The 11,395-nt window shown below is 41.9% G+C and overlaps 1 protein-coding gene across 1 annotated transcript in view; it reads right to left on the bottom strand.

Annotated features, from left to right (window-relative positions):
• F5 (coagulation factor V) overlaps positions 1-11,395 on the bottom strand; it is a 69,997-nt gene that overhangs the window by 7,645 nt on the left and 50,957 nt on the right. Inside the window, exons 16-22 of the mRNA XM_021198636.2 lie at positions 10,860-11,067; positions 7,588-7,767; positions 5,443-5,559; positions 4,630-4,701; positions 3,515-3,618; positions 2,937-3,092; positions 396-540 (exon numbers count right to left, since the gene is read on the bottom strand). Coding sequence (XP_021054295.1) covers positions 396-540; positions 2,937-3,092; positions 3,515-3,618; positions 4,630-4,701; positions 5,443-5,559; positions 7,588-7,767; positions 10,860-11,067 — 982 coding nt within the window. The remainder of the gene's footprint in view (positions 1-395; positions 541-2,936; positions 3,093-3,514; positions 3,619-4,629; positions 4,702-5,442; positions 5,560-7,587; positions 7,768-10,859; positions 11,068-11,395) is intronic.

The raw sequence follows: 11,395 nt of genomic DNA, 5'->3' as shown, positions 1-11,395 counted from the left end.
CAGGATCTTGACACTGTTTTGTTTTCTGTTGCTGTCTCTAAAAACCAAAAAAAAAAAAAAAAAAGGATGACAGTGACGGAGCTCCTCTACTGAAGTCTGAGTGGCCTGGGGGACTTTGAAACTCTCACTGAAAATGGGCTGAGCAGACAGTGTCCATGACACTCACACCTGTCATGCAATGAGGAGTGAGGCACTGCCCCCACCCTGCCCCTGGACTACCAGAACCAGGCTCTGTCTCCATTTAGATCACACAGAGTATTCCCTTTTGGAACTTGTCTTGCAAAGATTCTTCCGGAGCCTACGGCATTGAAGGTATCTAAGAATGCTACTCTCCCATACCACCCGAATCTTGAGTCTAGAGTGTCCATGAGAAGGTGGTACTTCTTGTCCCTTACCGTTCACCTCACAGCCCTGCAGCTCCAGCCGAAGGGTGGGTCTGTTATAGGATTTTGTTGGGTGTATCCTAATGTATCTAGCCACAATCGGTGGGTCAAGTCGATTCTCTTTTATTGTAGAGGCATCTGAATTGCCAGTAAAATACTGGAGGGAGAGAGGAAACCATTAATAACAATTCTCTAAACACTGACTATATATATATATATATATATATATATATATATATATATATATATATTTTTTTTTTTTTTAAAAAGCCCCAAACTAACAAGTTTTGTAAGGTTCCTTTATGGAAATGGGATCAATTTAATTTGGTTTGAAAACCTAATTGTGGATATGTCTACTTCAAGGAAGTTATTGCTGATGCTCTTTTTCCTGTTCTTCCTGCTATGTAGAAACTCTGGACTATGCATAAAAGAAACAAAAAAAGGATGGAAAGATGGCGTGAAGAAAACAGACTATCCAAGCCTCTCAAGAATCAAAGAATAACATGGTGCTGCCCCCCGGGGGGTGCTTTGTGCTTACTTTGTGTGTTCTAGTCTTAGAGGTGAAGAAAACACAACTCTCGTTATATAACTATTGTAAACCATCCAACTATCACAGAAAAACAAACACTCAGACACAAGCCAAGCATAGAGGCAACGGTGATAATGAAAGGGTTAGATTTTGAGGCTCCTAGTGGTACAAGAACCATCCTAGGAGCTCCGGACTCTTCCCAATAAGAAGCCCTCAGCTGTGTCAGGAGAAACCAGCATGGAACTCTATATCTACTCAGCAGCCAAGGGAAGCAATGCCTCCTAAGGTGTCCAGGGAGAACCTGGACTCTGACCCCTACCTGGCAGTCACCAGGCTGTGCCCCACCTCCCTTTCCCTCACAGAGAAGTATCATAAAATGTCCAGTTAAAACGGAAGTGTAGAGTAGATCTGTAAGACTGAGCACAATTGATACAATAGAAGAAAATTAATAAGGGAATTGGCACTTGGAAATGATTGAAAAACAAATGGACAAATCTGCAGCAGGCCTGATCTAAAAGTAAAAGAAGAGAAAAATGATGATACCAGAGATTACATAACCAACGTTGCTATAGACCCTGCAGATGTCAGGAGGATCGGAGGACAACTAGTACTAGACCCTACACATGTGACCACAACTTAAAGGAAAAGGGCAATTCACATTTTAAATGCCACATGGAGTACCATAAATCACCTAATATGAAACAGATTATTCAGATAACCTCCAAACAGCTAATGAAAAAACTGAATTTAAAATTTCCCACAAAGAGCTTTTCAGGTCCTGATAGTTTTATGGGTGATTTCTGCCAAATGAAGTTATTCTCATGGACTTCAGAAATCACATCCAGAACACAGAAATCACATCCACACACAGAACACAGTAGTCCTGATTTACTCTACTCGTCTTCTATTACTGTGGTATTAAAGTTTGAGACAATCAAACTACAGAACCACCAAACTACATGCCAAAGTCCCCCATACATATGGATCTGAAAATCTTCAAGGCATGATTTTGATGGCTATCGAGTTTTCTCTCCCCTTACTGGTTGATAAGCACCAGAATTTAGGATTTTTTTTTAATCTAAGCTACATTGCAAACATGTCACTATTAGAAACAATCAAGAGAACAAAGAAAAAGTAACACATGGTAAAGTGATTTACATAAAGTGCCAAGCACAAGGTAAAGTGATTTACATAAAGTGCCAAGCACAAGGTAAAGTGATTTACATAAAGTGCCAACAGAAACAGACTGAAGGTGGTTGTGCAATCATGGCAGACAGGCAATCTGCATTGGGATATTTTTCTTGGGGGAGGAGCCTGGGAATGAGGAATGATCTAGGCATCCTGTCTGGGCTCATGGAATACCAGACGGGAGTCTATAAGTCCTCTGTCATGTCCTCTAAGGTGGCCCTAGAAGGACAGTGCCTCAGAGCATCACTGGGTGACCACAGCCACCCTCAATCAAGGTGTGTGAGATACAGGACAAAGTAAAAGGTGACAGGAAAATCAAAACCCTTTGCAGGCGGTTCCCAGCACAGGGTCTGTGTTGAGCAAGGGCGGACACTGTGCTGAATACTGTCTGCCAATCTGTTTTGAAGTGGTGCTTGTTTAAATGTTTTTCATTTCAAGTTCTGCAGAGATTTGAAGGTTTTTTTACTTTACAGACCCATCATCATAATGATATCATTTTCACTTCCTACGACCCTTAGAAAGCCATTCACTTTTCTAACTCCCCGAAATGTCATTTGAAAGACTACTGCTAGCCAGGCGTGGTGGCGCACGCCTTTAATCCCAGCACTTGGGAGGCAGAGGCAGGCGGATTTCTGAGTTCGAGGCCAGCCTGGTCTACAGAGTGAGTTCCAGGACAGCCAGGGCTACGCAGAGAAACCCTGTCTCGGAAAACCAAAAAAAAAAAAAAAAAAAAGAAAGAAAGAAAGAAAGAAAGAAAGACAGACTAGAAAGACTACTGCTTGCTATGGAAAGCCCAGGGGGAGCCTTAAGATTTAGCTAGAAATGAGTGCTCAAACCATCACGTTCTTCCTGCTCTTCCCTCGGAAGATCTGCCAGTTGGTTTGGTCAGAGCTGTAAGCCACTTGGAACTCCGTGGTAAAGCAAGACTTTAGGTAGTGTTTAGCACCTTGGGTTTGTATCCCGGTGACTACAACTTCCTTCTGCATGTCCACCTGCAACACAGTCAAGCCAGTAAACAGAACCATCCTTGTTAGTGAGTCACACCTTACCATACCTCAAGCTATAATCAGCTTTCTTTAGCGCTGGGCAATGCCCAAGGTCTTAGTAAATTCATTAAGTGGCAAGGAACAACCCACAGTTGAGCAAAGCACATCTGAACTTGAACGTCAGTGTGGGCACTGACTAGCTGAACTGCACTTTGGGAAAGCAGTTGAGACCTTTGTTGGGCGTTTTCTTTCATAGATTGAAAATTACTTGACCCACCTCTCAGGGTCGATTTTGAGAAAGCAAACACTGAGAACAGTAACTACATCTACTTGTGGCTGTTTCCTTCATTGCCGTTTCCAGAAACAACTAAACCCACAGTCAGTGCTGTCATCATCGCAAGCAATATTATCAGGTTAGTTAGACTTACCTGGATCCAAGGTTTAATGGGAAAATCTAATGCAGTTTTTTCTATACTCCAAGCATTATATGAACCAGCATTGTTTAATCGTGCTAATCTGGGCTCCCAATAAGCTAAATTCAAAAGAAGAAAAAAGGAATTTGTGAATTAATTTATTTTTGAAAAAACAGTCTTGTTATATATATAGACCAGACAGGACTAAAGTTCACTGTCTTTCTGCCTCAACCATATACTACCATGTCTGGCTTGAAGAACTCTTCCCCCACCCCAATAGAAAACTACCAATTTCTCAAATAAGTTTAGTACAGCAGAGAACCAGGCCCTTGGAGGGTTTATGCTATAGTTAGGAGACCAGGCAGGTAACATGAACATTGGCTGCCAAGCCAGTCCTCAGTGACGAAACCTTGGCTTCAGGCCATGTTTAGTCAGTTGTAAGCCATCATCCACCCTTTCTAGCACATAGGTCATGTTTGTGCTTTCTCAGTTATGTTGATATGGCTACTGCCAAATGTGCCTACCAAACAGGAAGTCTTTGGAGGAATATGTGGGAGCCTCATTATTCTTTTGATGACAGCCTCTAGATCTCGGGAAGGGATTTGAGGCAGAATGAAAAAAAATATAAGAGATATTTTGATCACAATGTTTCTTGACTAGATGAATGACTAGCAGAAACATTGAGACCATCTTCCTTGAATGATAGAACCTTGTGAATCTTGCTGGAGGTTTTGTGTGTGAGTCAATGTAGGTAAGATAAATGGAGTTTGGGAAATGATTTCAAGGTCATAAGATAAAGCTATTTATTCCCTGTCACTTCCCTGTAGAGCTACTGGGCTGCCTAGGTGGATATATCAGCAAAGTTGAGTTCTTGATTTTTCCTAGAAAAGGACCTTTGGGAACAATACACATCACAAGAAGTGGAAATGATAAATGTATGAATAGGATTTTTGCCTCTGAAATACTTTTTCTTCCTCTCCCAGAGGAACCCCATTATGTTTCATTAAGCTGTGGCAGACAAAAGCCTAAAGAGAGTAATTGGCTCATAGACGACTGTCATGCATAGCTTTGTGAGTTGCATACTGAGACTGGAGGCATGGCCAGTCACAGGCTATAATGTCCATACTTACTCAGATATTCCGAAGCCTTGATCTGTGAATCAGATATGACACCAGTGCTTAGTCCCATTGGCATCTTACACTCTAAGAAAAAAAAAAAAAAAACTAAAATAAATACTTCTTGATTAGAATATACATATAACGAGTAAACCTCTATGGCTAGAGATTATTTTCATTAACCATGATAATGACTTTACTATGCCCAGCTAGAAAGAGATAAACACTCAGCAAGACTGGTGCTCATCTGAATAGTCACTAACACAGCGGAAAATAACCGGAGTCTTTTAGACAGTATGTTTAAGCTGATGTCCATCTGGATGGATTTTAAAGCAAACTATTTACATTAAGGACAATTACTCATAAGAATGCACTCTTGGCCATTGACCTGGAGAGTACAATGCCATTTACATCTTGCTCAAGGAAAGAAACACCAGATAATGGGTATCTGGACGTGAGCACCGTAGTCGGTACTGGACAGATGCTTGGCAAGAGCTGCTGATGAGTGGAGAGATTACTGCCTGCTACTGCAGAATTCCGATTACTCTTTCTGCTCTACTCTAGGAACTTAGAGATTTTCTTATGTATATTTCCCCGTGGATCACAAATTAGGAGGAAGGGTACTTTCTATTGGTTCCCCAGTCATGGAATATTTGCCTATTTGTTAGGATTGTAGAGATCATTGTTATGTTCTTAATGGCCAGAAAAAAAAGCCTGTCGTGACATTTTCACACCAGAATGGTGAGAATAAGATTACTTTTAATCTGGAAGTTGGAAATAGTCTAGGAGCAGGCACCCCCTCACCCATAAACCCCACTCGAGCGATACCTTTGTCTATGATGAGAAATGGGGTTTGCATGCCGGCTACCTGGTTTTCTCCAACCTCTGTGTCTAGGAGCCACCAGCCAGGCTTGGATGCCTTCATTTCAAGAGTTTTAAATGAACCTAAAATAGAGAGTGAAGGACAAAATTACAAACTCAGCGGTTATCAAGTTAGTGTTGTGACAGAGCTCTCTATGAATCTTGTAGTCCCTGTATTCCATTCGTAAGAGACTTTAATTAAGAGTGGTGCATTTCTCTTGAGATTGTTACAGATGAAAATGAACCCAACAGCAGCTACAGCACCAGCACCCACAAATCACTAAAACTAGGGTGGGGAGGTACACAGTCATGAGAATGCTTGCCTAGAATTCACAAAGTCCTGACTTTGACTAAGAACCCTATAAACTGGGCACCTTAGTGTATGCTGCTAATCAAAATGCTCATAGGAGGAGGCAGAAGGATCGGGAGTTCAAAGCCATCTGTTACTGCATGGGGATACAGGAGACTATTCTGAGCAAATAAACCATCAAGCAGACAAATAAGAAAAAAAATGCTAAAAACAAATCTACCAGCTCCCCCTAAAAAGGAATTTTCATTTATCTATACTGTTACAAGTTACCCCATACACAATTCAAGTACAGTTCCAAGTTTCAAAATTACTCAACTTTATGGCTATTAAATGTGTTTTCTTTCTCTCTTTTTCTATGTTAATATGTAAGGAATAAAAATATCCTTTCCTTATGGTTTCAAATACTCTTAAAAGTGTACATACTTGGGTAAAAATGTATATAAATTGTTTCAGAAAAAATGAAAAGGTTTCTAAAACTTGTGCTTATTCATATTGACACTTGATATCTACCCTGTCAATTGATCCTATGCTTAGATTCTGTTGATATAATTAATTTAGGACGACGTCTCTGACTGTGACTAAAAGTTAACAGCGGATGGATATCCACCTCAAATGCAGTGAGCAAGATTTTTCATCTTCTTTTCTTGTGAAAATATGGCCTGAATTTGGTGGTCCATCCTGTGTCTGAAGTTAAACAGAACATCATTTTCTATATTTCTTAGAAAGTGGCATGGAAGAACCAAATAAGAAGCCATCTTTCTGTCTTCTTAGTAAAACAGACCCATCTGGACTTTCATTTTCATATATAAGATCAACTCACACAATGACTTCCTCCTTGTCCACATATGAGACCAATTCACACAGTGACTTCCTCTATGTCCACACGTGAGACTAATTCACACAGTGACTTCCTCCATGTTCACATATGAGGCCAGTTCACACAATGACTACCTCCATGTCCATATATGAGACCAATTCACACAGTGACTTCCTCACCTTAACTCTTGCAAAGAGATTGCCTTTCACTAGTTCCTCAGACCTTGGAAGAGATGCAGAATCCCGACTCTCTTCCCCAAGACCTATGCCTATCCACAGTCTCTGAGAGTAAAGTCTCAGTAGATGTGCATGCATGCTAGCCAGTGTCCTTGGCCTTCAGTGGCATCTTGCCCTCATAACCCCTTTCACTAACAGATCTCCCTGGAAACAACTTAGGGACACAACAACAAAACCTTCACTGATGACTGCAGTTTGTTTAGCTCTACACTAACCCTCCCACTTTCACACGCAGAGCTCTAAACACCCCCATCAGCTCTTAGAGTCATTAAAAGGTTCTTTCCCTCCAGAGTCATGGATCTGTTCAAGCTTATGAGTCCCAGAGTCACTTCCTCAGAAAGTCAGGGTGAAGGATTCAGAAGTGGATTACGAGAATCCAGAAGAGCTCAACTTAAGTTTCTAATCAACCTCCCAACAGCAACTGTTTCTCTTTTTTTCCCTGTGCCTTGGTGACTTATCTTGTCATGTACTTAAATCTAATTCTAATGATGCACAGAGACCCAGGAGAAACTGCATGGGACGCAGAATCTCTGTAGAACCAAGTAGGCTCGAAAATCTGTCCTGCGAGGTGCCTACACGCGGCTCATAGGAGATGTTTTGTGCTCTGTATACAGCATGGAAACAGACTTTGTCTTGGGATCTAGATCTCCTCTTCTGATTCCTTAAATGGTAGATGTACAAGGAGAGAAAGAGAGCCAATTACAGGTGCCCCATCTGGCGATTCCTTCTTCCATCACTCAGATCTTTACCAGGCAGAAGGGGCCAGACCCCTAACTGGTGCTGTTTGGTCCTATTATCCAGCAGGGTCTGGCCGTGGAAGTGAACCACGTGAATATCTCGGGAGCCGCCCAGGTTCAGCAGGTGTAGCCTCACCCACTCTTGCTCGTACATTCTCAGGCCGGGCAGGTTGTAGATCATCCCATTAATTGCTGAAAGGAAAGAAAGTTGTAATCAATTAAAAACTTGTATACACAAGGAGGAGTCAGGTAGGCTGCCCCACTCACCACCCATCTTCCTCATTGCCGGGCATTCCTAGGCCTACCCAGATACAGAAAGAGTTCTTCGCAGTTCCATAGAACCAATAAGAGGCTGAGTTAGAACTTCCAAATCCTTAGGTTACTTCACAAACACCTGCCAAAGTGTGAATCAGCTCCATTTCAAAACAGCTTATGTCTCTCTTTTCCCTAGATGTTGTCCCTCTCTTGCTTAAGGCTTTGCCCATTTTCCCTTCACACTGATAATATCAATGTTCCTTTGCTGTAGAAAAACGAGAAAGGGTGGATAATGCAAAGCCCTAGGGTGAGAGTAAATGACGGGTTTCAGTGTGTCACCCTCTCCTTGCAGAGACGGCTCCTCTACCTGCCTCTCAGGTTAGTCTAAGTCTCAGGCAGTGCAATGTTGTATCTACATTCCTTTAGCGAAATAGGTGGATTGTGTTTTGTTTTGTTTTGTTTCGAGATGGGATCAGGCCAGCCTGGAACTCACTTTTTAGCCCAAGGTGACCTTGAGCTCAAGTCCTTCTTGATTTACCCTTGGTCATACTACCACTGTTTGCCTTTGTGTGTGTGTGTGTGTGTGTGTGTGTGTGTGTATCTGTGTGTGTATCTGTGAGTATGTGGTATGTGCATGTGTGGTGTACGTCTGTGTGTGTCTGTGTGTATGTGGTATGTGTATGTGTGGTGTATGTCTGTGTGTGTCTGTGTGTCTGTGGTGTGTGTGTGCTATATATCTGTGTGTGTTTAAAGCACCTGATGCAATCTTAATTGCCTTAAAAATATAACACAAAAAGGTTAATGATAAATCTTGTTGCTACCAAATACTTAACCGGAACATAAGCAAGGGAAGAAATCTTTTCTTCAAGGGATCGCTGTAGGATTTTGGAAACCAGTCAAGAAAACTTTTGGAAGGAAAGGAGTTGACATTATTTTGGCACTTGTGAAATCATACCAAGTATGGGAGTGCCTAGCTACACACCTGGGCACCAGCCCTCAACCCCATGCTTCAGTTTCTATTAAAGAATTAGATGTCATCAGAGGTGATAATTGTGTTGGCATTGTTGGATGGCTGCACCAGGATATGGGAGTGAGGACCTTAAACAGAAGTACTCAATGAACATTTGATAGATGGAGCTGAATGACAGGATTTGTTCATTTATTCACATATCTCCTGAGCACATGCTACAAAAGCCAGGCAGGGGCTGGGGACTCTAGAGATCTGTTTGTCACATAGCCTGACAAATACTATAGGTTGGGATTGCACAGCGACCATGAATTATGAAGCATGTATTGAGTATTAAAGCTGTACTGAATGTATTTGACTTTTTGAAAAAATCAGGAAGTATTTCTCGGAGGGCATAGCTGAGAGACGAGTCTGTCTGACTGCAGTCTGTACTTTCTTACTAGGCTGAGGGGACTTCTAAAGGGTGCACGTCCTGCTCATGCGAACAAGAGCCAAGTCTGAGAGGCCTAGAGGGGATGGGAGAGGAGGAGAGGGAAGGCAAGGGGAAGGGAAGGGAGGGAAGGGGAGGGGAGGAGAGGGGAGGGGAAGGGAGGGGAGGGGAGGAGCAAGGAACACTATTTGTAGTCTGTCTAATAGTTGTCTGAATCAACTGTATTCTATTTAACAGAATTTTTTGACATTTGAATTTTTAAAATCTTTAATTTTTTTTTCCTGAAAAGTAGACTTCATCCTTCATGGGTGGGGTTTTTACAACAAATCGTTGTTTGCCTGCTTGTATCTCAAAGTATTTTTACAGGTGACATTATGGAAATTCTCCCGGAAGTAGGGTCAAATATAGAAGAAGTGTGTCTTAAGTTGTCACTTATACAGTGCTATCTAGCCTCAATGGTTGGTCAGAGGTGGCATCTAATGCTTGTTATAAAAATATCTTGACCTGTATTTGTATGTTTATGTATTTATTCTTTGAGACAGGTCTCACCCAGTTGCTCAGGCTAGTCTCCAACTTTCAACCCTCCTACCTCAGCCTCTAGAGTACTGGGATTTTAGGCACGTGCAAGTTTTTTCTCCCCCAATATTCTAACAGACTCATTACCTAAAGCACAAGTCCTCAGTAATCAGAATTTTCAGGACAACTATCTCCATTTTTAAACTGTGAAAATAGGTCTTAGTTGTCTTTCATTTACTTTTAAATTTGTGTGCGTATGTGCATGTGTGTGTGTGTGTGTGTGTGTGTGCATGTGCCCAAATGGCTATGATCTGTATGTGGAGATTAGAGGCCACCTTTTGGGAATCCGTCCTTTCCTACCAACCTGCTAGTTTGGGATAGTGGTCCTTGGGTTTGGGGAAGTGGTCCTCGGGTTTGGAAACAAGTGCGCTTCTTTGCTGAAGTGTCCTAGCATATACCTGTCTTTATTTTCTTCTGATTTCTAGCTGTTGTTGTTTTGACTGCACTAAGCCCTTCATTCAGCCTTTTCCTAAAACTGTTTTTGTAATTAGGCTGCTAATTTACAGGCCACAGGCAGATCAGAACAGAGCCGATCAAAGGACTTCTGAACTGATAACTTTCCCCCAGTGTGACTGTCTTGCTAGTGTCCCATTATCTGGCTACTCGACTTCCTAGTTCCTTAAATTCTCAGGCCACCTGGCATAGGTGCTGCCTGCAACTGAGGCTAGATGGGCCTCCAAGAGCCACTCTGATTTCAGAAGAGACACACATGTGATCATGTGTGAATACTCACATTTTTAGAGAAAAAGAAACAAGGTCATTAGTGTCATAAAGAGTGATGCCATGCTGCTATCTGGGGCACAGTGCCCACTTTCTTGTTGGTTTGTCTGGCAATAGCCCATGGGTGCTGTCCTGCACTCTCTAAATGATCTTTAGCAGGGTTTCCTACCAGCCAAATCCTGACTTTAGGATGCTGAGGAGCCAGGCTTAATTGATGCTCCTGACTCCTCAGGAACACCTAAAGGTCTAATTTTGTGAAGACCTAAGTGCAGGAACCACTGTGACCTGATGAGCTTTTATCAGAGAGTAGAATAAAGACAGAGGAAAAAAAAATACCATAAAACTCGTGGGAATTTTTTGCTTCTGGGGATTCAATTCTCCATGACCCTTTGGACTTTTCATAGTACCAGCTCTTCTTCTCATCAAAGACCATGAAGAGTAAGACAAACTCTCTCCTGTCCATAGGCAGGTTGCTCTCCCTGTGAAGAGTTCCTTTCCGGCAGATCAGAAGGGGGCCGATCAAGCCTGAGTGGATGTCTCTCTCCTGGAGGAAAAGGGGAGCAAACTGCACACACTTTCCTTTCACCTGGATCTTCTTTTCTCTTCTGACAATCACAGCTCTCACATAACAGAAAATCTCATTTTAGAGGCTTGAAGATCAGTGAAGAATAAAACTGCATAGTTATCCTTTATCTAAGTAACAGTAATAACATTGACAACCAAATGAATACCATTTATTGAGCAACTATACTGTGTTAAAGGCTTTGTCTGTAGTAACTTATTTAATCCTGACAACTACCCTAAATGGCAAGCGTAAATGCATTCATTGAACATGTGTTTACTAATTTCTGCCTCCCCCCCCCCCCAATCTC

Source organism: Mus pahari, chromosome 5 (genome assembly GCF_900095145.1).
Source record: "Mus pahari chromosome 5, PAHARI_EIJ_v1.1, whole genome shotgun sequence".
Taxonomy (NCBI): domain Eukaryota; kingdom Metazoa; phylum Chordata; class Mammalia; order Rodentia; family Muridae; genus Mus; species Mus pahari.
The sequence above is the reverse complement of the archived record's forward strand: the minus strand, read 5'-3'. Positions and strand labels throughout refer to the sequence as shown.